The following is a 24614-nucleotide window of genomic DNA, read 5'->3' on the forward strand; positions in this document are numbered from 1 at the left end:
CTCTTAAAAAGGATCACAAATCTATCAAATACAATGTTATTGAATTGAAAATCAACGATGGATAATCAATTCTTTTTGAATTTTTTAGCTATATATTTAAACCTTTTATTTTCTATAAATATAATTTTTGGCAAATTAATTCAATTCTTTTTAAAAAATTGCAAATCGAGTTCATAAAAATATAATTCGTTTATAAGTGGTTCATTTTAAATTAATTTAGATAACATGCGTATAAAATACGTATAAATTGAATGCGTATAAATTAATTTGTTTGAAACATTTTTTAAGAAAAAAATATTTTAATATTGTAATATTAACTTTTTAAGTGAATCTTTAAATTTTAGTTTATAATAGATTGTAATAGCATTGTCTATATTTTTTATGAAAGTATTTCTTTAATATAAATTATCATCTTTGTATGGTTGGTATTTGACAATCATTATTACTTATGCAGAATGCCCTTTTAGATAGTATGCTGAAATTGAGAAACAAATAGAATTGGCCGCTAAAATTTTAACATGGAAACAAAGAATTGAGCATAATAATAATAATTTAAACATGATAATAACTTTTAATTTAAGTTTATCTACGTGATAATAAATATATTATTTTTATCTATGTTTTAGCAACCTTTTAAACAGTATAACATTTTAAAAATATTCTACATTTAAAAATTTTTGTTAGCTAAGATGTATAAGATTTTATACAGAAAACTAAACTTCGAAATGTTTTAACAAATAGAAAATTGATATAGAAGTTTTATATTTTAAAACAAATATTTGTTTTATATTTTATCGACAAATAATATTTATTTTCAAATTCTAATTCTAATTTCTATTTGATAATCATGAATCTCTATTTAAAATTTTAAAATTTGAAATTCTAACACGAATTCTTAATTAAGTAACTTCTTAAAAATTTTAATTTTTAAATTTAAACTTTTTTATTTGTTATATCTATAATTTTTTTTATTCAATTCACATTGTTATTTTTTAGATTGTCTCTGCACAATAAAAGTACTCTTTCTCTTTCTTTTTAGCTATAAGCTATTCATTTTTAATCTCTTTATTTAAAGATATATAAATTTATTATTATGCGTTTTTCTGTACTTAATCTTAATAAAGTTATCTATGTTTTTATTTGTTCATAGATTATTTTTATTTGTTTATTTTATTTATTTATGTATCTTTATCTTTATTTTTATAGTAATACAAATGGGGATCTCTCATGCTGACGTGGCGCTTATATATTGAGTTTGAGAAATTATTTGTTTAGGTGTCGTCATTAGAAATTTTTAAAACTAGATTTATAAATTATAAATTATTATTTGCTTAGGTGGTAACTTTTTAAATTTAAATTATGCTTTCTTAAGTTGTTAGGTATTTAGTTTTTAATTTTGTTGAACTAATTATTTACTTAGATGTCGTCACTATAAATTTTTTAAAATTATAAATTATTAATGGGAATCTCTTATGCTGATATGGCGCTTATACGTTAAATTTGAGAATTTATTTGCTTAAGTATCGTCTTTAGAAATTTTTTAAATTTTATTTATAAATTATAAATTATTATTTACTTAGGTAGTTACTTTTTAAATTTTAAATTACGCTTTCTTAGGTTGTTTGGTATTTAGTTTTTTATTTTGTTAAACTAATTATTTACTTAGGTTTCGCTGGAAATATTTAAAAATTATAAATTATTAATGGGAATCTCTTATGCTGACGTAGCGCTCATACGTTGAGTTTGATAATTTATTTGCTTAGGCGTCGTCTTTAAAATTTTTTAGAATTTTATTTATAAATTATAAATTATTATTTTCTTAGGTAGTTACTTTTTAAATTTTAAATTACACTTTCTTAGATTGTTAGGTATTTAGTTTTTAATATTGTTGAACAAATTATTTACTTAGGTGTCGTCATTAAAAATCTTTAAAAATTGTAAATTATTAATAGGAATCTCTTGTGCTGACGTGGCACTCATACGTTGAGTTTGAAAATTTATTTGCTTAGATGTCGTCTTTAAAAAATTTTAGAATTTTATTTATAAATTGTAAATCATAAATTATTATTTGCTTAGGTGGTTGCTTTTTAAATTTTAAATTATGTTTTATTAAGTTGTTAGGTATTTAGTTTTTAATTTTATTAAACTAATTATTTACTTAGGTGTCGTTACTTGAAATTTTTAAAAATGATAAATTATTAATGAAAATTTCTTATGCTGACGTGGCGCTCATACATTAAGTTTGAGAATTTATTTGCTTATGTCTCGTTTTTAGAAATTTTTTTAATTTTATTTATAAATTATAAATTATTATTTGCTTAGGTGGTTACCTTTTAAATTTCGCTTTCTCAGGTTGTTAGGTATTTTTTTTTGGTGACCTCAGGTTGTTAGGTATTTAATTTATCTTAATCTTTATCTTTATCTTTATAGTAATACAAATGAGGAGCTCATCTGTTGATGTGGCGCTCATACGTTGAGTTTGAGAATTCATTTGTTTAGGTGTCGTCACTAAAATTTTTTTAAATTATATTTATAAATTATAAATTATTGTTTGCTTAGGTTGTTACTTTATTAATTTTAAAAGCGTTTTCTTAGGTGATTAGGTATTTACTTTTTAATATGGAAAAGTCTCGGGGCCAACAATTCTTTAAAAAGTTAGCCAGTATTTAACCATCAAAAGAAAATTGAATGATTCCACTCCATTGGATTTAATCTCACATCATTAAAAATACTATTGATGGCCAACTGATGGTTACAAAACACAAAAGTTGCTAAGCCCTAACACTCCTCTTTTATTATTGGTTTAAATGGTTTTTATCGTGAAAACTAAATTTCAAAAGCGCCTTAAATAGTTATTTATTGAAATCAAAGTCAATTAGATTTCAGAAAACCATAATTATGAGTCCACTATAAAAATATGTATTAGAGATATATAATACAATAACTCCTTGCTCAATACAATCAATTATTTAAAGGATAAAGTATATTTTTTGTTTTTAAAGTTTATTAAAAATTTTAAAAATATCCTTAAATTTTAATTTGTTTCAATTTTGTCCATCAAATTTTTTATTTGCATCAATTTTACCCTAATTACTAATTTTTTTATAATTAATATTTTTCTTTCCAAATATACCCCTCCCTTATACCTATCATAATCCCAATTCTCTGTCTATCCTTCTTTCTCTCTTTTCATCCTCACCGTCATCTCCACCACCATCATCATTATTGAGCAACCACCGTCAACCTCCTCCTTCATCATCGCCAGCCAAACCCTCATTCTCCTTTTTTCTCCTTTCTTCTCCGACTCTCCATTTCCATCACCACCATCTTGATGACCACCACCATTTTTCTTCTTTTTCGCAAAAATCCAGCACCGTCGAAGTCATCACTCTTCCTCCTTCTCTGTTAACAAACCCAGCTTAGGAAAAAAAATGGAAAGGGATGTGTGTGATCTTTCTCTCGCATGGGATTGTGAAAATGGCAATAATTCTGTGGAGAAAAGGCTAAGGCTATTTGGATTTGAGCTAAATCCACCTTCAAACAATGTGAAAGATCCTAACACTACAGAAGGATCATATGAAAGTGTGAATTCATCATCTAACCCAGTTTTTTCATGAGGGGACAAAACCACAGCACAAGATCAAAGAACCACAACCACTAATAATAATGAGAAGAAGTTTGAGTGCCAATAATGTTTGAAGAAATTTGCAAATTTACATGCACTTGGTAGGCACCAAAATGTTCACAAGAAAGAGAGGATGAAGAAAAAAATGTTGCAGCTTCAAGCAAGGAAAGCCACCATAAATTACTATCTTCAACCGCCCAATTTTCCAAACAAAAATCATCATGATTTTTCTTACCATAATCATAATCATAACAACAGTAATACTAATACACCTTGGTTCTATGATCCTTCTTCCAACAACTTCTATTCTGACTTTACAGTTTGTGAAGAATCCCAAATTAGCTTCAACCCCAATGATCAAGATTCAAACTTTTTGGTCGAAAAAGCATCAAATAGTAATTGGTATTCATCTCTACCATCATCATATCAAGCTGCTGCTTCTCCACAGCAAGATTCTTGCATATTTAATTTCTCTAATACTAATACAGATAATAATAATAATAGGGCTTACAACATCTTCAAGCCTTGCAACTTTCTTGATTCTTCAAATCATCAAATACAAAGTCACAGTAGTAATAACAAAGCTTTGAATCTTCAATTAGGCCTCAATTTGCAGTCAAATACAAGAGGGACCTAATTTATTAGTATTATTGTTGATTAGGGCATACAGGATATATACATACAATGAAAAGATAGGAAGCTAGGTTTGCTAACAGATAAGGAGGAAGAGCGATGGTTTCGACGGTATTGGGTTTTCGCGAAGAAGAAGAAAAAGGGTGGTGGTCATCAAGAATGGAGCTTAACAGAGATGGGAAAGGAGAAAGAAGGAGAATGAGGAGTTTGGCCGGCAACGATGAAGGAAGAGGTTGACAGTGGTTGCTCAATAATAGTGATGGTGGTGGAGATGACGGTGAGATGAAAAGAGAGAAAGAAGAAGAGACAGAGGATTGTGATGATGATGATGATAGGTATAAGGGAGAGATATATTTAAAAAGAAAAATATTAATTATCAAAAAATTAGTAATTAGGATAAAATTAATGCAAATCAAAAATTTGATGGATAAAATTAAAATAAATCAAAATTTAGGGATATTTTTAAAATTTTTAGCTAACTTCAAGAACAAAATGTATACTTTACCCTTATTTAAATTATTTACTTAGGTGTCAGCATTAGAGCTTTATCAAATTTTATTTATAAATTATAACTTATTATTTGTTTAAATTATTTTTTATTTTTAAATTATTTACTTATACTATTTTATTTAGGTTTTTATTTTTTAAATTTTAAATTATCTGCTTAGTTGTTACTTTTTACATTTTTAAAATCTAATGTACGCATGATCTACTTAGGTTGTTACTGCATATTCCAAAAGAAGGCACTAAAATTTTTGGAAAAAACGAAATGGTTCTATTTAAATCACATAATAACAATAATAATCAATAATTATTCAATTAGTAATTTTTACATAATAATAATAATAATTAATAATTATTTAATTAATTTTTGTGTAACAATAATAATTTTATATTTTAAATTTAAATCAAAATTAATTAAATTTTAAAAAATTCTAACTATAAGTCAACTATAAAAATATGAAATAGAGATACATAGCATCATACCTCTCTTACTTAGTATAATTGATTACTCCTTTTAATTTTTTTATTTTTTTAATAGCGGTTCATGTTCACAAAATTTTTCAGATCAATCCTACAGACTTTGTGTGTATGTATACGAGTGATAAGGTTATGAACACTACCAAGTTACGGAAATTCTTATTGCCATACTCAATTGAGATGATTTGGCTTGATGAAGGCATGAGTTTTCTTCCAATTTTTTAAATAATATTAAATTTATATTATTTATATTTTAAATTTGTTTGTTTATCCCCATTTAATTGTTCTTTGATTTTTATTTATCAATTATAGGAAGAAAAAGTACATGCCTTAGTTAATAAGGTTCTTATGTCTCGATTCATGAATTTATTAAGAGAATAAATATCTTATCAAATAAGTTTTTTTGGTGTTGGGCTCAATATGGATAACTTCAAGACTACACATAGTGAGTATGTAGTTAATTTAAATCAACATACCTATATGCACATACTTTTAGAATCGTCAAGTATCCCACAATATGGATTTAATTTTATGAGTTTTGACACTCTTAATGCTCGTGGGTTTAATTACACCTATTTGGTTGGTAAGTTTATTGTTTTAGAAAAAAGTATAAATCATTGATCAATTTATTTATATCATTGATAATTTCAATTGTATTTTTTTCTTAACAAACTTATTGACAACAATTTTTTTTATTTTAATTAATTATAGATGTTATTGGATATCTTGTTAAAATTGGAAGTGAAATAACTTTTGAAAAGGATGACAAGTCTATCAAGTACAATATTATTGAATTAGAGGTCGATGATGGATAATCATATATTTGTTTTTGTAAATCTAGAAAATTGGATATTGACTTCATTGTAAATTTATGTATTTAAAAGTTTATTATCATCTTTTTAAATTGTTATTTCAACTTATTTTGTTATGAATATTTTTGTAATATTAAACTTTTTTTTGCTTAAAGAATTTCAATTTGTTGAAAAAACTTTGTTATCACTGAAGAGATATTTTTTCTATCTTTTTATGTAAAATGTTATTAGCATGTTAATATTAAAATATAAATAATAAGTAGAATTTACAAAAAATAATATTCTTTACGTGGTTTGATATTTATGAATTTAAAATAATTAATTAATTATTAATTTTTTAAAATTGTGATTGAAAGTTTAACTTAATTATTAATTTTTAAATTTTAAAAATATAAAATATATATAGTTTGATATTATATTATTAGTGGTTAATTTTTAAGTTGTAATGGCATGTTAATATTAAAAATATAAATAATAAGCATAATTTACAAAAAAAGTATTTTTTATGTTGTTTGATTTTTATGAATTTAAAATATTAATTAACTAATTATTAATTTTTTTAAATTGTGTTTGAAATTTTAATTTAATTGTTAATTTTTAAATTTTAAAAATATAAAATATGTATATAATTTGATACTATTTTATGAGTGGTTAGTTTTTAAATTGTAATTAGTTTTTGTTTATTTTGTTATAAAAAATTATATTTAACATTAACATTTTATTTGTCTGGAGAGTAAAATATCATTTTAAAAGATGATGACAATTTTGAGAAAATTATGGAAGAAAAGAAAGGAAAATGTACGATGTTATTAGCATGGATGGAGGCCAACAAAAAATTTGAAGCACGTCAAACTTTAACATATGCCGAGTTTCTAAATCAATTTGTTTATGATAGAGAAGCAAGGGAATGACATCCACGCAAAAAAAGAGTATTTTATCGGAAGGTTAAACTATGTTCCACCGGGTATAAGTGATATTTACTATATGAGAATTTATTTAGCTGTTTAGAGAGTTTGCACAACATATGAGTCTATTACGATAGTTAATGGAATTACATATTCTAGCTTCCAAGATGCTTGCTATTTCATGAGATTACTATGTGATGATAGCGAATTCATTACAGCTATTAATGAGGTAGCTGAACTTGCATTTGGTCATCAATTGAGAAAACTATTTACGATGCTACTGATATCTAATAGCATTAGCAAATCAGAGCATGTTTGGAATGTAACTTGGACATTATTAGCAGACGAGATACTATATGAAAGGAAAAAAACATTGAAAAATCAAGGTATTTTATTATGTCTTTCTTTTATATCAAAATTATATTCTGTTATTACTTTTATTTTATTAATAATATTAATAATTTTATTATTGAATTAGTTATTAAATATTTCATAAAACCATCATGTGCTTTTGTTAGGACTAAACATAACTGATGAGGAATTGAAAAATTTATGCCTTATTGAGATTAAGAAGATACTCAATAGTAATGGAAGATCTTTAAGAGACCATCAATCAATGTCATATTCTAAGATGTCTGATGTTCGCCTTTTTTAGAATAAGCTAATAGAGGAGGAGTTCGCATATGACACAAATGAGTTGACTCATACAAACTTATATACAGAACAAAAGATGACTCATGAGTAAAGGTTAGTATTCGAAGAGATACTCAATGTTGTCATTACAGATTCTGGTGGTTTTTACTTCGTTTATGGGTATGGTGGGTATGGTAAGACATTTATTTAGAATGGACTTTTTTCTGCTATTTAGTTTAGAGGAAAGATTGTTTTAAATGTCGCATCCAGTGAAATTGTGTCTTTACTCCTACTTAGTGACAGAACGGCTCATTATAGGTTACCCATTACAATTACTAATGAATCTACTTGCAACATCAAGCATGGCAGTTTGAAGGTTGAACTACTCATCCAAAGTAGCTTAATAATTTGGGATGAAGCTCTAATGCTCAATAAAATGTGCTTTGAAGTACTTGATTAGATGCTAAAGGATCTTATCTCAGTTATCGATCAACATAAGACACATCAACTATTTGGTGGTAAGGTTGTTGTTCTAGGAGGTGATTTCAAACAGATACTTTCGATGATTTCGAAAAGGAGTAGACACGATATATTGTCATTAGCTATTAATTCATCCCATATGTGGTTATTCTGTAAAGTTCTAAAGCTACATACGAACATGAGGTTTCTAATGTCTTCTTCAGATCAACTTGAAAGTGAAATGAAGAGATTTGCTAATTGGATACTTGATGTTGAAAATGAAAATATTGGTTCTGTTATTGGTGATGAGTCAGAAGTTGAAATTTCAGATGATCTATTGATTACAGTTACTGATGACCCTCTCTCTCATTTGGTAGTCTTTACATATCCAAATTTGTTACCAAACATGTCAGATTACGGGTATTTTCAGAATAGGACATTCTTGCACCCACGCTTGAGAGTGTCGAGAAGGTAAACAATTTTGTCTTGACAATCTTTCCAGGGATGGAAAAGGAGTATCTAAATTTTGACACAACATGTCAAGTTGATGAGAATGAAGATGTGCAACATGAGTGGTTCACACCAGAGTTCCTGAATGACATCAAATGTTCGGGACTACCCAATCACAAATTGACTTTGAAGCCATGAGTCGCTGTAATGATACTGCGAAACATAGACCAGACTTCAGGTTTATGCAATGGGACAAGGTTAATAGTTAACAAACTTGGCAACAACGTAATTCGAGTGACTATAGTGACCGGTAGAAATATTGGCGACAAAGTGTACATTCCAAGAATGAAGTTGATCCCTTCAGATTTAGGATTGCCATTTAAGTTCCAATAGAGACAATTTTCATTAACAGTGTGTTTTGCAATGACCATTAACAAAAGTCAGGGTCAATCATTATCACATGTAGGGCTTTACTTGGCAAAATTAGTGTTCATTCATGGACAACTTTATGTTGCTTTGCCAAGAGTTAAGAGTCACAGTAGCCTCAAGGTTCTAATTCTGGACTAATACGGCAATCCAAAGTCTTCAACAAGACAACAACAAATGTTGTGTTCAAAAAAGTTTTTAACAATATTTAGGTAAGAAAAATATTATTTTCATTTTAATAACATGTTATGATTTACACTTTTGTACAAATATTTATTGTAGATATAACTAATTTATCTATAACTCTACTTTTAGACTTGAGATGAAATGTGTAACAGGGAGTACAATATCATATGTCAATTGCTTTTCTAATGAGATTAGTAAGATACTAGGTTATCGGTAAATTTTCATTAGCATTTTGATATAAAGTTTAGTATAAAATTAATATGCTACTATTACAGTTATATATGTTCTTATTTTTTCAGGAATACTATAGACTTCAAACTGTTCTATTTGTATTTTAATTTGAATAAAGATAAAACAGCATATGTTAAATAATGACGATGATAGTGTTATACCAAACTCGATAAATTTATGATTATAAAATATTAATTTACCAACCATATCAAATTTAAATGTAAATTTGTGCATCGCACGGGTTTAACACTAGTATAATATACAATGATAATAATAATCTTTTATATATATATATATATTGGATTTATGTTACTAACACTGATCTTGCATATATAATATATTTACAATAAAATATTTTGAGGTATAACGAGTAACCACTATGGCCATAGGAAAATAAACTAGCAATTAGATAATTTTACATAAATTTAATTGGAACTATAGTTCTTTTTTGATGTAATTAACTCTCAAATTTGAGGTTAATGGAAAAAATAGACATGTATGATGTATACATAACTATTAGCCTCTCACTTAATTAACGATATTAAAATTTAAATCACCAAGTATACATTACCAAAAGATTCTTGTTTCTCACCAATGGTGGTGTTAACTGTCAACTAAAAAGAAAACAGGTACAAATATTTGGATTAAAAATATTGTATTGCATAATAATATATTTTTAACAAAATTAACTATTCTAATATTTTTTATTTTTAACAAATAATCTATTATTTTTAATTAATATAAAATAATTAAATTAAAATTAATACCGCATAATAATTAATCTTAACAAATAAAACTAGATTTGTTTATATACTTTATATTTATTTATTTTAAAGCAAAAAATTATGGGTGTCATTTTTAAAATATTATATATTAAAATATAGTGTATATACTCAAATAGATTTTTGAAAAATTTTGTATTGAACGTTTTTGTCCCTAAAATTTTTTATTACATTGAGGTTCTGAACTTTATAAAAATAGCATATATAAATTTTTATTTTAGTCAAATATGTTGTTTTATTTTGACAAATAAGTCTTTAAAAGTGTGATAAAATGATCTATATGTCTTATTTTTATAAAATTTAAGGACCTCTATGTAATAAAAATTTTTTGGAAACCAAAATATCCGATGCAAAATTTCTCAGAGACGACCTAGTTGAGTATATAGTTATATACTCTAAAATGTATTCATTTACATATATACTAATATGTTCTATATTTATAAAGTCTATCAATACTTTTTTTTATAACATTCTTTGATTTTTATCTAGTAAAACTAATGGTTTGTAGAAAATGGCACATCCAATATGCACAAAATTATTGTGCTCGCTTTAGACGCGCCCGTTGTTAACTAGCAACTTCATATTAAAACAAATGTTTGTGAATTTTCACCTTATAATTATAAATTAAATTAAAAATAATTTTTAATAGATATTAATATCAATAATTACATTTAATATGATGTTATATTAGACTTTTAAATTTTAATAATTATAAATTAATTTTAAAAAATTCTTTTTAGATACTTCTAAAAATATTCTTGATTTTTAAAAGCTAAAAATATAAGCATACGATTTTTTTATTTACCAAACTAAACTTTAATTCTTTTGTAAGCTTTTATCATTTAAAAAAATAATTAAATTTTTATAATTAATTTTTTATTGATTGTTTTTTAGTATCAAATATTCTTGCTATTAATATTATACAACAATAACAAAGTCTTATCCCACTATGTGGGGTCGGCTACATAGATCAAACAACGTCATTGAGTTTTATCATGTATCATGTCTACAAAGAGACCATTTATATATAAATCTTGTTTGACCACCTCATGGATGGTCTTCCTAGGCCTTCCTATGCATTTCATCCCTTATTCATCTTCTATCTCATCCACTCTCATGACTGGGTGATCTGTCAGTCTTCTTCTTACATGTCCAAACCACCTGAGAGACAATTCTATCATATTTTTCACAATAGGTGCTATTCCAACTCTCTTTTTTATATCTTCGTTCCTTATTCTATTCAATTGCGTATGACTACTCATCTATCTCAACATCTTCATCTCTACCACACTTAACTTATGTTCCTGCTCCCTTTTGGCCATCTAATAATCAGTACCATAAAGTATAGCCAGTCTGATAGTAGTGCGATAGAATTTATTTTTAAGTTTTAAATACACTTTTTTATCACATATAAAACCAGACGCACTCCGTCATTTTGACCAACCTGTTTGGATCCTATGATTTACATCATGTTCATTCTCTCCATTATCCTATATGATGTATCTAAGATACTTAAAACTTTTAACTTTTCGTATAATATTTTCTCCAATCTTCACCTCTGTATTATGATATTTTTTTCAGTGGCCAAACTTACATTCCATATATTCTGTCTTACTACGGCTTATGCGCAGACTATACACTTCTAGAATTTTTCTCCATAAATCCAAATTCTTATTTAGGTCTTCCCTTAACTCTCCCATAAGGACGATATCATCGGCAAAAAATATGCACCATGACACACGCTCTTGGATATGCTTTGTGAGTACTTCAAAGACTAATGTGAAAATGTATAGACTTAAGGTTGATCCCTAATGTAATCCTATACCAATAGAAAATTTCTCTGTCACACCACCTTCAGTCTTCACACTAGTTGTAGCCCCATCATACATGTCTTTAATTGTACGAATATATGCGATTCTTACTCTCTTTCTTTCCAAAATCATCCATAAGACTTCCCTTGGCACCCTATCGTACGCTTTTTCTAAATCAATAAACACCATATATAGATCCCTTTTATTACTACGATACCTCTCCATCATCTTTTTTAACAGGTATATAACTTCAGTGGTGGATCTGTCGGGCATAAAACCAAATTGGTTCTCTATTAATTGTGTCTCTTGTTTCAACCTCCGTTCTATCACTCTTTTCCATAACTTCATGGTATGGCTTATGAGTTTGATCCCTTTATAATTTTTGTAACTATGTATATCCCTCTTATTCTTGTAGATACATGTGCTCTTTCTCCACTTATCTGACATCTTCTTTGAGCTTAAAATCTCATTGAAAAACTTGGTTAACCAGTTGATGCCTTTCTCTCCAAGACCCTTCCATACTTCAATCGGAATATTATCTAGTCCTATTGTCTTGCCATTTTTCATCCGCTTTAGAGCCTCTTTTACCTCGAAGTCTCGGATCCTTCAATAGCAGTCGAAGTTTTGATCTTCTTCCCTCATGCATAACTAACCAAGGCTCGGAAGAGTCTTGTGTCATTTGTTAAATAACTCGTAGAAGTAGCTCTTCCACCTTTCATTGATCTTCTCATCTTGAGCCAAAACATCTCCGTCTTTATCCTTTATGCACTTAACCTCATCCAAATCTCTCGTTCTTCTTTCACGGCTCTTTGCGATTCTATATATACCTTTTTCTCCTTCGTTCATGCATAAAGCTGATAGAGACCTTTATATGCTCTTTTTCTTGTTTCACTTACAACCACTTTTGTCTCTTTCTTAGCCGCCTTATATTTTTTTCAATTATTTGCATTATGGTACAAAGACCACTATTTAAAGTACTCTCTTTTTGCCTTTATCTTTTCTTGTATACTCGCATTCCATCAACAGGACTCCTTGTCTTATCCCTCTAGATTAACCAAAACTTTCTTTTGTTATTCTTCTAATAAGTTTTGTCATCTCCTTCCACATATCCTTTGTGCTTTCATCCCCTTCTCACTTTGTCTTTTCTCCTACCCGTCTTAGGAAGCTTATTTGTTCCTCACATTTCATTCGCCACCACCTTGTCCTTGAGTTCTTTGTACGATGTCTTTTCCTCAACTTTTACTCAATGCGAAAATGCATGACGAGCATCCTATGTTGTATTGTTAAACTCTCTCTCAAAATAATTTTACAATTAATGCAAAATTTTCAGTCGACTCTCTTCAACAAGAAGAAGTCGATTTGAGAGCTTGTTATGCCACTCCTATAAGTTATAAGATGTCTGTCTCTCTTCTTAAAATATGTATTTGCGATGAGAAAGTCAAAAGTTGAGGAAAGATCCAGAATAATTTTACCATCAGTATTGATCACTCCAAAATCATGTCCTCTGTGAATATTTTCATACCAGTAAATTCTCTTCCAATATGGCCATTTAAATCTCCTCCTAAGAAAATCTTATCTTCAAAAGGTATGTCTTGGACCAAACTCTCTAGATCTTCCTAAAACCTTATCTTGTGTTGCTCATCCGAATCCACTTGCGATGCGTAGGCGCTAATCACATGAAAAGTACCTCCTTCCACCACAAGTTTGATAGAGATGATCCGATCACCCACCCTCTTGACATCCACAAAGCCCTTTTTCCATTGCTTATCTACGATAATACATACCCCATTCATATTCTTCACCTTTCCTGTATACCAAAGTTTGAACCCGGAAGTATTCAACTCCCTAGCCTTTGCGCCGACCTATTTTGTTTCTTGTAAGCACATGATGTTAATCTTTCTCTTTATCATGGTATCCACCGCCTCCATGTATTTTCCTATTAGAGTGCCTATGTTTCAAGTCCCAAATCTCAACCTTCTGTCGCTTTGATCTTTATCTTTACCTTTTTCTTTATAAACTAACTTATTTACCCTCGTCCATTCATGAAAATGCGGAAACTTTTACTCATTTAACACTACACCCGAATACTGATACATCGACTCTTGCTCATTTGACACTATACGCGAGCCATATAGCGCGTTGCTTCCGGGCAACGACCTAACTTTAGCGCAATAATGTCTTTAGTCTATGTCATGAAGATTCGACTAAATTTTTATAGGTTTAATTACTCTGTTGGTCCCTATAGTTTCGCGAAATTTTCAATTAGGTCCCTATACTTTTTTTCTTTTAATTGGGTCCCTGCACCAATTTTTTTTTTCAATTAGGTCCCTCTTGGCAGTAATTGGTTTAATTTTATAGGGACCCAATTTAAAAAAAATTCGTACAGGGACCCAAATTAAAGAAAAAAAAGTGTAGAGATCCGATTAAAAAGAAATTTTGGTGCAAGAACTCAATTAAAAGGAAAAAAAATACATAGACCTAATTAAAAATTTCGCAAAATTATAAAGACCAACAGAATAATTAAACCATTTTTATATTGGCTGTCAAAAGCCTAACACAACTCTCCTCATTTATCTAAATTTAGAACTAATTATGTACCGCAAGTGTAGTATAGACAATTGCTATTAATATTAGAATGTTCCAAAAAATCCAACTACTTCAAAAAATTTTAATTGTCTTCAAAATAAAAAATCAAGTTTGATAGTAGAGAATACGATTATAGACCAATCTTCTCTTCTGGTCAAATTGAGAAACATAAGAGTGATTAAATAGTGTTTATCTTTACAATAGACATGATTACATAAAATGGTGTAGTAATTTTTTCCATTTATTTATTGAGGCATTTTTTTAAATAGACATGATGACATATTTTAGACACGAAATATTTATTTATTTTTTTAATTTTTATCCTAATCTATTTCATATTTTAAGTTTTTTCAGAAACAAAACATATATAGATTAGAATTAATCTCTATATATAAGTCTTTTTGCTATACAAGTCTTACAGGTTTTGAAATTCACTTACTTCTAAAACGCATCTCTTATGGCACGTATGTTTCACGCTCCTCCTTAACAGATTTTTCAATCAACGCGTGCACGTTCTTCTTCTTCTTCTTCTTCTTCTTCATGTTACTGCATGTTCTTCTTCGTTATTTTTCTTTTTCGTTATCGTCGTCATCAACACCACATATTCCTCCTCCTCCTCCTCTTCCTTGTTCTTTTTTTATTGGATTTTCTTTTCTTCCTTTCTTTTTCTCTTTCTCCTCCATCATTAATGATTTCGTTGTTGAATATAATAAATAATTTAAGTTCAGATTATCAATTAAACAAGAATAAAATTGATTATTATTTTTGAATCCAATCAAGTGACTGAGGTGTGGTTCAATTCAGAAAAAAAAAATACAGCATTTGAGGAAATATTTTTCTGTATTTGCAGCAAATTTGGGTGTAACACGAAGATATTTGGGTATAAAATGAAGATATTTGGGTGTATTTTTATTCTGATAAGTTCAGCATAATTTAAAACTCTTCCTCTTCCTCCTCATCTTCTGCTGCTGCTTTTTTTCATCATCATCACCATCTTCTTTTTTTCTTATTCATCTTTTCTTTTTTGTTTTACCTTCTCAAGTTTCTTCTTGTTTTACGCTCTTAACAAGAATAAAAACAAAAAAATAAACAAAGAAGAAGAAGAAACACATAATACTGTAAAATTACTTGAAAGAGGATGAACTTACATTCATTTAACTAAAAGAAAGAAAGAAATAAGGAAAAGAAGAAGAAGAAAAAAATATAGCATTAGAGGAAATATTTTTCTGTACAAAAATGTTATTTGTACACTAAAATCAGCCACTAAAATTAGCCACCAATATATTTGTGTATAAATACATGTGTGCTTTAATTTATTTTCAATGTATATTTGTATTCCAATATGTATTTTATACTGGTGGCTGATTTTAGTGTACACGTAGCAAACTCATTTCTGTATTTGCAGCAAATTTGGGTGTAAAACAAAGATATTTGAGTGTATTTTTATTCTGATAAGTTCTGCATAATTCGGAACTCTTCCTCTTTCTCATCCTTATCTTCTGCTGCTTCTTTTTTTTTTTCATCATCTTCACCATCTTCTTCTTCTTTTTTTCTTATTCATCTTTTTTTTTTTATTTTACCTTCTCAACTTTATTCTTATTTTACTATTTTAATAAGAATAAAAACAAAAAAATCAAACAAAGAAGAAGAAGAAACACATAATGCTGCAAAATTACTTGGAAGATGATGAATTTACATTCATTTAACTAAAAGAAAGAAAGAAATAAGGAAAAGAAGAAGAAAAAAATGTAGCATTAGAGGAAACATTTTTCTGTACAAAAATGCTATTTGTACACTAAAATCAGCCACCAATGTATTTGTGTATAATACATATGTGTTTTAATTTATTTTCAATGTATATTTGTATTCCAGTATGTATTTTATACTGGTGGCTGACTTTGGTGGTGAATTTTAGTATACACATAGCATAACTCATTTATGTATTTGCAGCAAATTTAGGTGTAAAACGAATATATTTGGGTGTAACACGAAGATATTTGGGTGTAAAATGAAGATATTTAGATGTATTTTTATTCTGATAAATTATGTATAATTCAGAACTCTTCTTCTTCCTCCTCCTTATCTTCTGCTGCTGCTTCTTTTTTTTTTCATCATCATCACCATGTTCTTCTTCTTTTTTTCTTATTCATTCTTTCTTTTTTGTTTTACCTTCTCAAATTTCTTTTTATTTTACTCTCTTAACAAGAATAAAAACAAAAAAATCAAACAAAGAAGAAGAAAAAATACATAATGCTGTAAACTTACTTGGAAGATGATGAACTTATATTCATTTAACTAAAAGAAAGAAAGAAATAAGAAAAAAAAGAAGAAAAAAATGTAGTATTAGAGAAACTATTTTTCTGTACAAAAATGCTATTTGTACACTAAAATCAGCTACCAATGTATTTGTGTATAAATACATGTGTGCTTTAATTTATTTTCAACGTATATTTGTATTCAAGTATGTATTTTATACTGGTGGCTGACTTTGATGGTTGATTTTAGTGTACACATAGCATAACTCATTTCTGTATTTGCAGCAAATTTGGGTGTAAAACAAAGATATTTGGGTGTATTTTTATTCTGATAAGTTCTGCATAATTCAAAACTCTTCCTCTTCCTCTTCCTCTTCCTCATTTTCTGCTGTTTCTTCTTCTTCATCTTCTTATTTCATATTCTTATAATTCTTTTTGGGAGAAAAAAATCAAACAAAGAAATTGCAAAATCAAAAGAAGAAGGAGGAGAAATACGACGATGAAGATGAAACACGCGAAGAAAAAAAGGAAAAACACAAAGAAGAAGGAGAAGAAGAAGCAAGAAGAGGACGAGAATGAGGAGAAACACGAAAAAAAAAATGACAGTTGTGATTTTCATCGAGGAAGAAAATGAAGAGTCGTTCATAATGGTAAAAGAGTGTTTTAGAAACGTAATGCGCGTGTTAATACGTTTTTGCGGGTGAGCGTAACTTCTGTTGGGTTTGGCCCAACTTGTAAGGGTCTGTCTTTAGTAAGCTCAAGCCTTTTGAGCTTTTCTAATAGACACAAAATATAAATTAAAAATATACCCCACATGGGGGTTTAATAATAATAATAATTTTTTTATGTTTTAACTAACAAAACCCTTAATCCAAATTCAGCCCCACCCCCAAACTCACACCCTAATTCCCAATTCCTTTCCCCCTGTTTACTCACCAGTTGCCTCACCAGTTGCCGCCACCTACTCTACTCTCCACTGGTCTTAGCATTCACCGTCGCCGTTCAGCCAAGCCGTCGCCGTTGCCGTCCAATCCATCTTCCAGCGTCGTTCGTAGGCTCTCCCTCCCCGTCTCCTCTTCTCTCTTCTCTCTTCTCTCTTCTCTCTTCTCTCTTCTCTCTTCGAGTGGTTGTCAGCGCTCTGGTGCTCCATTCCCCCTGCATCCTCCACTTCCAGAGTAACAATGGAGCCTCAGACTCAGGTATGAAATTACTTCATTGATTTAATTTTCTTTTTGTTCCTTTTATCTTCTTGTTGCATTCCTCCAATCCCTTGTATGAATCTGTTGTATTGCTTCCTTTCGTTGATTTCATTCAATTTTTTTGTTCTATTTATTTGTTCTGATTCACGGGTTGTAGGCTATATTTGTTCTGTTTTGTGCTACAAGTATCTTGGCGTAGCTAAGATTCATGCCAATTATTGTTCTATTGGTATCTAACATAGTGAGGCATGAGGCTTCATGGATTTTACAAACAATGGTACGAGAATGGATGTGGATGCGTAAGAAGTAAATTTCTCAGTTCTTACTTTTTAGTGATGTAACAAACTCTGATGTTCTGGTTTTTAGTTAACCTGTTCTTATATTCTGTCTTTGAGTAACCAATGTTTAGTTAGTTATGCAATTTGCATTAAAAGAAGAATGCCAAACTATTTATAGATGATTCTTTTTTAATGAAATGAGTAAAAGAAAATAGTTCATCTAGATCATGATTTTTCTTATGCCAAACTATTTATAGAAGTATTGAACAAGTTATGAGTTCTAGCTATTTGATGTTGTGTTTTTTATTTCATTACTTTTGGAGGCTACAACAGCGGAGTTGTTGAGTTTAGTTTGAAAATTGCTCTACTGTTTGTTTACATTTATGGTTCTATTATGAGTTTAACAACTGACTCAAGGAAACCTTTGAATGCTTGTTGACTAGTGTTACATTATGTTTGAGAACATGTGCGGTAGTGAAATGAAATGACTATGTCACTGTGAAATAAGGAAAATTACCTAAATTCTGATACATGATTATATATCATATTTATTAGGCACATGCATATATATGCCCTTGGCTTTTAATTTGGATTTCAGTAGTATCATTTTGCTTAAAGCTTATTATGAACTGTTGCAATTTATTGGTTGACTAAGCAAGTGCCTGTAAAGTGAGTGTTTTAGATTTGAGTAATGTTAGAAAATCAGCTAATTTTTTTAAAATTATTTTAAATTTTAAAAAAACAGCTTCTTTCACAGCAGTGCAAAATTAAACAAATTACTTATTGCAAATTAATTTTCCTACACTTTTTTTAAAATTCCCTGAACACTCTCTTTGCACACAGTAATTCCCTTTCTTATACATGCTTCATATTATTACATCACTGCCTTGCATTACAGGTGTTCGATGAATTGCCTGACCCATTTCATATGTAAAATTATTAGCTCTAATTAATTTTCAATGGATATTGATTCAATACTAGTTACCAACTTGCCATTTAGTTACTTTTCAATTATAGAACCAAAATATTTGCCAAAAAACTTTGTAGAATAAGGAGTGATCTTTAGTTAGAAGCCGCCAACATTGCTTCCCCAGCATAGCTAGATTGAAAGCTCTCAAGTTTTTGAGATCCTAGACTGCCCTTCTGACTTTGGCTTTCTAGTTGTGCTCCACGTGAAACATGTCATTCTTTTCTCCTCACCTCTTTGTCCCCACTAAAGTTGGTTCTTCGTCTAATATACATGACTCTGAATAATTTTTTAATATTTATTTACTGTGCAAAAGTAACTATGAAACGTAAATTTAAATAGCATTGACTGAGAGAACTGAAGGATTGAAATTGAATAGAAGGTTGGTTTTTCTTGTTTAGGTTGCATTGTTATGTGGTAATAAATTAATACTGTTTATATAAATTGTTTTCTTATGATTATTTTGGGGTCATTAAGACTTTAGAGAACTTGAACTAGCTATTGTGATATCTGACTATCTGTATTCGTATTTAGTTAAAGTATAATTGTTCTTGTTCTCTCTAAGGTTTGATCTTTAAGGTTAATAGTGGATTGGAAAAAAAAAATATTATACTCACATATAACTGCTGTTCTTTTACTTGCTTTAAAATTTTAAATGTTATTTTGTTGTTTTATTTTGTGCTGAGTAATTCCAAATTCGTGTATTACTGCAACTCTGCAGGAATATTTGTCTCCTAAGAAGACCCACATTGTTGATTTATGCTTAAATTTGAATTTGTTGAATGTTATCTATTATTATTGATATATTTAACTATATCCTAGTTCAGTTTGTGACTAAGCTTTAAACAGATTTCTTGTTTAACTTGAAATGATCATGTAAAAATGTTGTATCGTAATCCCTCTTGTTCACAGTATTGGTTTGGTTTCATGAACCATAAAACTGGTTCTGAAGTGGATCCAGTTTGGATTTATAAAATCCAAACCATGCCCACCCATATATGAATCTATATAATTGATCTTAATCACCAAAATATGAGACGAGATAGAGTTTAAGCTGCCATAAGAAAATTCAGAAATTAGTATTGTGATTCTTTTTGAAAATTCAATGGTTTTTGGTTAATTTTGCTTATTAGATTATAAATTGTACCTAATTTATGCTATTTTTTTTGGGTAATTAATGTTAGTCACTATAAATTGCAGGAAGCATCAAATAGTCAAAGACACACAAGTGATCAAAATGTGCATAATGTTAGTGATCATGTGGATGAAGACGTAACTTCTGATGCGGTGGATATGGATCAATATCGCATAAACTCTTGGGAAGATATTGGTAAGATTGATTTTTCAAGTCTATCTATGAAAAATATTTGTCAATTGCACTTTGCTGATCTTGGCTTGGCATTCGAATTTTATAATTCATATGCCAAGACGAGGGGCTTCAGTGTGCGAAAGAGTAGGAGTAGAATAGTTGATGGAAAAGTTAGAGAAAAAGCATATGTTTGTTCTTGTGAAGGGTATAGATTAGAAAAATGGAACCATATGAAAAATCGAGTTAGGGAGCCAAAACCAGAGACAAGATGTGGTTGTATGAGTAAACTTCATGTTTTCTTTGATGCGGTAATTGAGAGTTGGGTAGTGAGAGATTTTTGTGATGAACACAATCATGATCTTGTTGTTCCAAAGTTAGCAAGAATGTTAAGATCTCACAAGAAAATGACTGAGCCTGACATTAGTCAAATGAACCATATGAAAGAGGTGGGGATCAGCATACCAAACATATTTGGGTCATTAGCTAGCCAGTGTGGTGGGTATGAGAACATTAATTTTTCAATTAAGGATATGCACAATCAAGTTGCGAAGCAAAGAAGACAATTACCTGATGATTTAACCTCTGCAATGGCTTACCTGGAAATGCTAGCAGCAAGGGATCGAAACTTGTTCTATAGTGTTGAAAAGGGCAGAGAAGGAGTGTTTCGGCAAATTTTTTGGTGTGATGGCCGGTGTCAGTTGGATTACGATCTGTTCGGAGATGTGCTTGCATTTGACGCCACATATAAGAAGAATAGATACAGATTGCCGGTGGTAATATTCTCGGGAGTTAACCACCATAATCAAACCGTTGTATTTGGTGCTGCGATAGTTTCGAATGAGAGGAAAAGCACCTATGTGTGGTTACTAAAACAGCTTCTCATAGCAATGAAGGGAAAGATACCGACTTCAGTAATTACGGATGGTCATCAATCGATGGCTATCGCTATTCAGGAGGTGTTTCCGAATGCACATCATAGGTTATGTGCATGGCACTTGATGCGTAATGCAACAAGCAATATTCACAAACCTCAATTTACGAAAATGTTTACAAAGTTAATGCTAGGTGATTACGAAGTTGGTGTGTTCGAACAAAAGTGGGAGGAAATGGTTGGATTCTTTGGAGTGGAAGATCGGGAATGGATAGCAGATATGTATGGGAAAAGAAACATGTGGGCTACCGCTCATATCCGAGGAAAATTCTTTGCTGGGTTTAGAACGACTTCGAGGTGTGAAAGTCTACATGCTGTCCTCAAAAGATATGTTAAATCACGCTATAATTTGACAGAATTTGTTCAACACTTCCAGCGTTGTTTGAGCTACATGCGGCACAGAGAGGATTTGGCAGACTTTAAATCATCAACTGGACAACCTGTGATGCAGACACACTTTCAACAATTAGAAAGGTCAGCAGCTACCATTTATACCTGGCAAATTTTTGTCTTGTTCCGTTCAATGCTCCACAAGGCCAGCACATTGAAGGTAATATATGAAGAGGAAAAGAGTTCTTGCAAGATTTATCAGGTGTCAAAATTTTACAAGCCTAATATGATATGGCATGTGTCTTTTCACGGAGAGCAAGATGAATTTAAATGCTCATGCATGAGAATGGACTCCATAGGTATTCCATGTAGTCATATACTTGCTGTTTTGGGTTTTCTAGACATTGCAGAGCTGCCAAAATCATTAGTGCTGCGAAGATGGACTAGAAAAGCGAAGGAAGGCATTAGTGGGTATGATGACATGGGCGGCTTGATGGAGGATTCCTTGGCTATCAGTTGGCGTGCATGTTTGGCACATTGGTGTAAACAAATTATGAACGAAGGGTGCCTAAAAGGGGATATTTTTAATGAATCACGAGATGTATTGGTAAATATACTTTCATGTATTAGGACTCATAGCGGGGACAATAACATGATGGAGGAGCATGCGGAATACATGTATGAAGACCTTGCAAAGAATGGAAGTACTGAGATAGAGACCACAAGGAAGCCTAAGCGTTGCAGCTACTGTCGCAAGGGTGGGCATAACATTGCTACGTGTTCCATGAAGAAAATGGATGAAAGGACTCCCCAATTTGATGATGACGCTGCGGAGAATATTGAGGGTGAAGACTACTCCTTCGTAGATGCTGAAAGTGATGAGTATGTTCACACTGAATGGTTTGAGGAGGAAGATGTAAGTTCAATACATTTAAGTTCAAGTATATTTTGTTACATATAATATTGTATGGCTAGCTCATAAGCCTTCCTATTTGCTGTTTTGATCCAGGAATATTTAGATTCCTCAAGGTATTATGAACAGAGTGGTGGCGAGACTGAGTCCTCAATGGATTACGATTCTGGTGGTATAAAATGTTTTAAATTTTATTTTTTATTTTTTGTTATACTTAGTTTACTCTTTTTAAACTTAAAAATATGTTGCTTAAATTTTAGGGGCAAATGATGATGATGATGAGGCAGAGTTGTGAACCATCCGTTGCAACAATCAAAGAGGAGTTTAACAGCACTTTTTTTCTGTTTCTATTAGTTTTACTGTTGGAACTTGGTTACATCACTCTGAATCTTAAATACTTTAGAACAGGAGAATGAGTTATTCATTTCAGATAAGGGATTGTTGTTCCCTCATTAATCTGCAACATGCTTGTGACCTGACTTCATTGCATCCTTATTTGAGCATAAGCTATATTGGTTTATCTTTATTTGACAATAGTTCTCTCTTCTACCGGCTCTTATTTTGATTTGTAGAAGAATTAATTTGTCCTTTTTACCTTGGTTTCTTTAATGATTGTGTGCTGACTCCCTTCCTTATTTAGAATTTGCACTTGAAGTCATATTTTAGTTCTTACTTCTGTTTGTCATTCATTAAAGCTTTCCTCATATTTCATCAAATGATTAGCCTCAAAATTTTCAAAAACAGGAATCAAATATGTTGATCTCTGGGTGGCCTCTTTTATTCTTTTCATGAACATATTTGGTAGCTCCAAACTAGTAAATTACTATGAGAGCTTAGTGTGTGTATATATATATATATATATATATATATATATATATATATATATATATATATATATATATATATTTGTCAGGGACTATACAAGTTTATACTCTTCTTAGAACTCATTTTGCTAGAAACTTACTACTTAGAAATAGAGATTGAAAGCCAATGTTGTAAGAATAGTTTGGGAGAGCTTTTCGTATAAGATCTACTGAACAAAAATTGGGTACATATGCTCAAAAGGATCAATTTTCAAATTCTGCTCAACAGAGTTCCCATCCCTTATTGTCATGGATTAAGAGGCTAAATGGCTAATACTTCATAATTTTGAAACTTCCAAGTATTCATAAACATTAATCCAATTCAGTTTTTTATGCTAGAATTTTAAAGTACTTGCCATATCATATCTTTGATTTACATAATACATTAATAATAAATGTTTTAAGAATTTGTTAGACAGCTCTTGAAAGGGTGACTATGAGGCTGCACTTGAGCACTATGTTCTTGCAAGCATGGCTATGTCAGCAAATGGCCATGAAGTAGATGTTGCCACCATTGATTTGTGATTCAAAGGGTTGAAGCTTTTGAAGAAGGCTTTGAAGATATATGGTAATGCACCTGGACAACAAAGCACTGTTACAGGGATTGAGGCACAGATGGGGGTAATGTATTACATGCTAGGGAACTATGCTGATTCCTATAACATCTAGGGAACTATGCTAGGGGTAATGTATTACATGCTAGGGAACTATGCTAGGTAAGACTTGTAAGTCAAAAAGAATTAATTCGTACCATTTTTAACTAAATAATTAATTACAAAAATAATCAAATCTAGTATAATAGAATAATCAAAATTTTGATAATAAAATAATTAAATCTATTTATAGTAGTATAATAGAAAAATTATATGACAAATATGTATTTTTGTACAGATATTAATTGGTAATGATGGAAAATTTTTAAGTGTGCCATTACTTTATTATGACACTGGTATGTCAATATATGAAAAGTTTTTAAGTGTGCCATTACTTTATTGTGACACTGGTATGTCAAATACAGTCCGGTCGAAATTAAAACTTTTGTCGTGTTG

General features: G+C 29.9%; 1 protein-coding gene and 1 pseudogene across 1 annotated transcript; both read left to right on the forward strand.

The window, feature by feature from the left end:
* The first annotated feature begins 3431 nt into the window (after positions 1-3431).
* LOC112743255 (uncharacterized) lies at positions 3432-4262 on the forward strand (annotated as a pseudogene).
* A 13367-nt stretch (positions 4263-17629) lies between these two features.
* LOC112744303 (protein FAR1-RELATED SEQUENCE 5-like) lies at positions 17630-23236 on the forward strand. The gene is made up of 4 exons (XM_072215092.1): positions 17630-17974; positions 20420-22705; positions 22799-22874; positions 22963-23236. The coding sequence occupies exons 1-4, from the start codon at positions 17957-17959 to the stop codon at positions 22995-22997; spliced, it is 2415 nt and encodes an 804-aa protein (XP_072071193.1). The 5' UTR covers positions 17630-17956; the 3' UTR covers positions 22998-23236.
* The last annotated feature ends 1378 nt before the right edge of the window (positions 23237-24614 follow it).

Source organism: Arachis hypogaea, chromosome 14 (assembly GCF_003086295.3).
Source record: "Arachis hypogaea cultivar Tifrunner chromosome 14, arahy.Tifrunner.gnm2.J5K5, whole genome shotgun sequence".
NCBI classification, from domain to species: domain Eukaryota; kingdom Viridiplantae; phylum Streptophyta; class Magnoliopsida; order Fabales; family Fabaceae; genus Arachis; species Arachis hypogaea.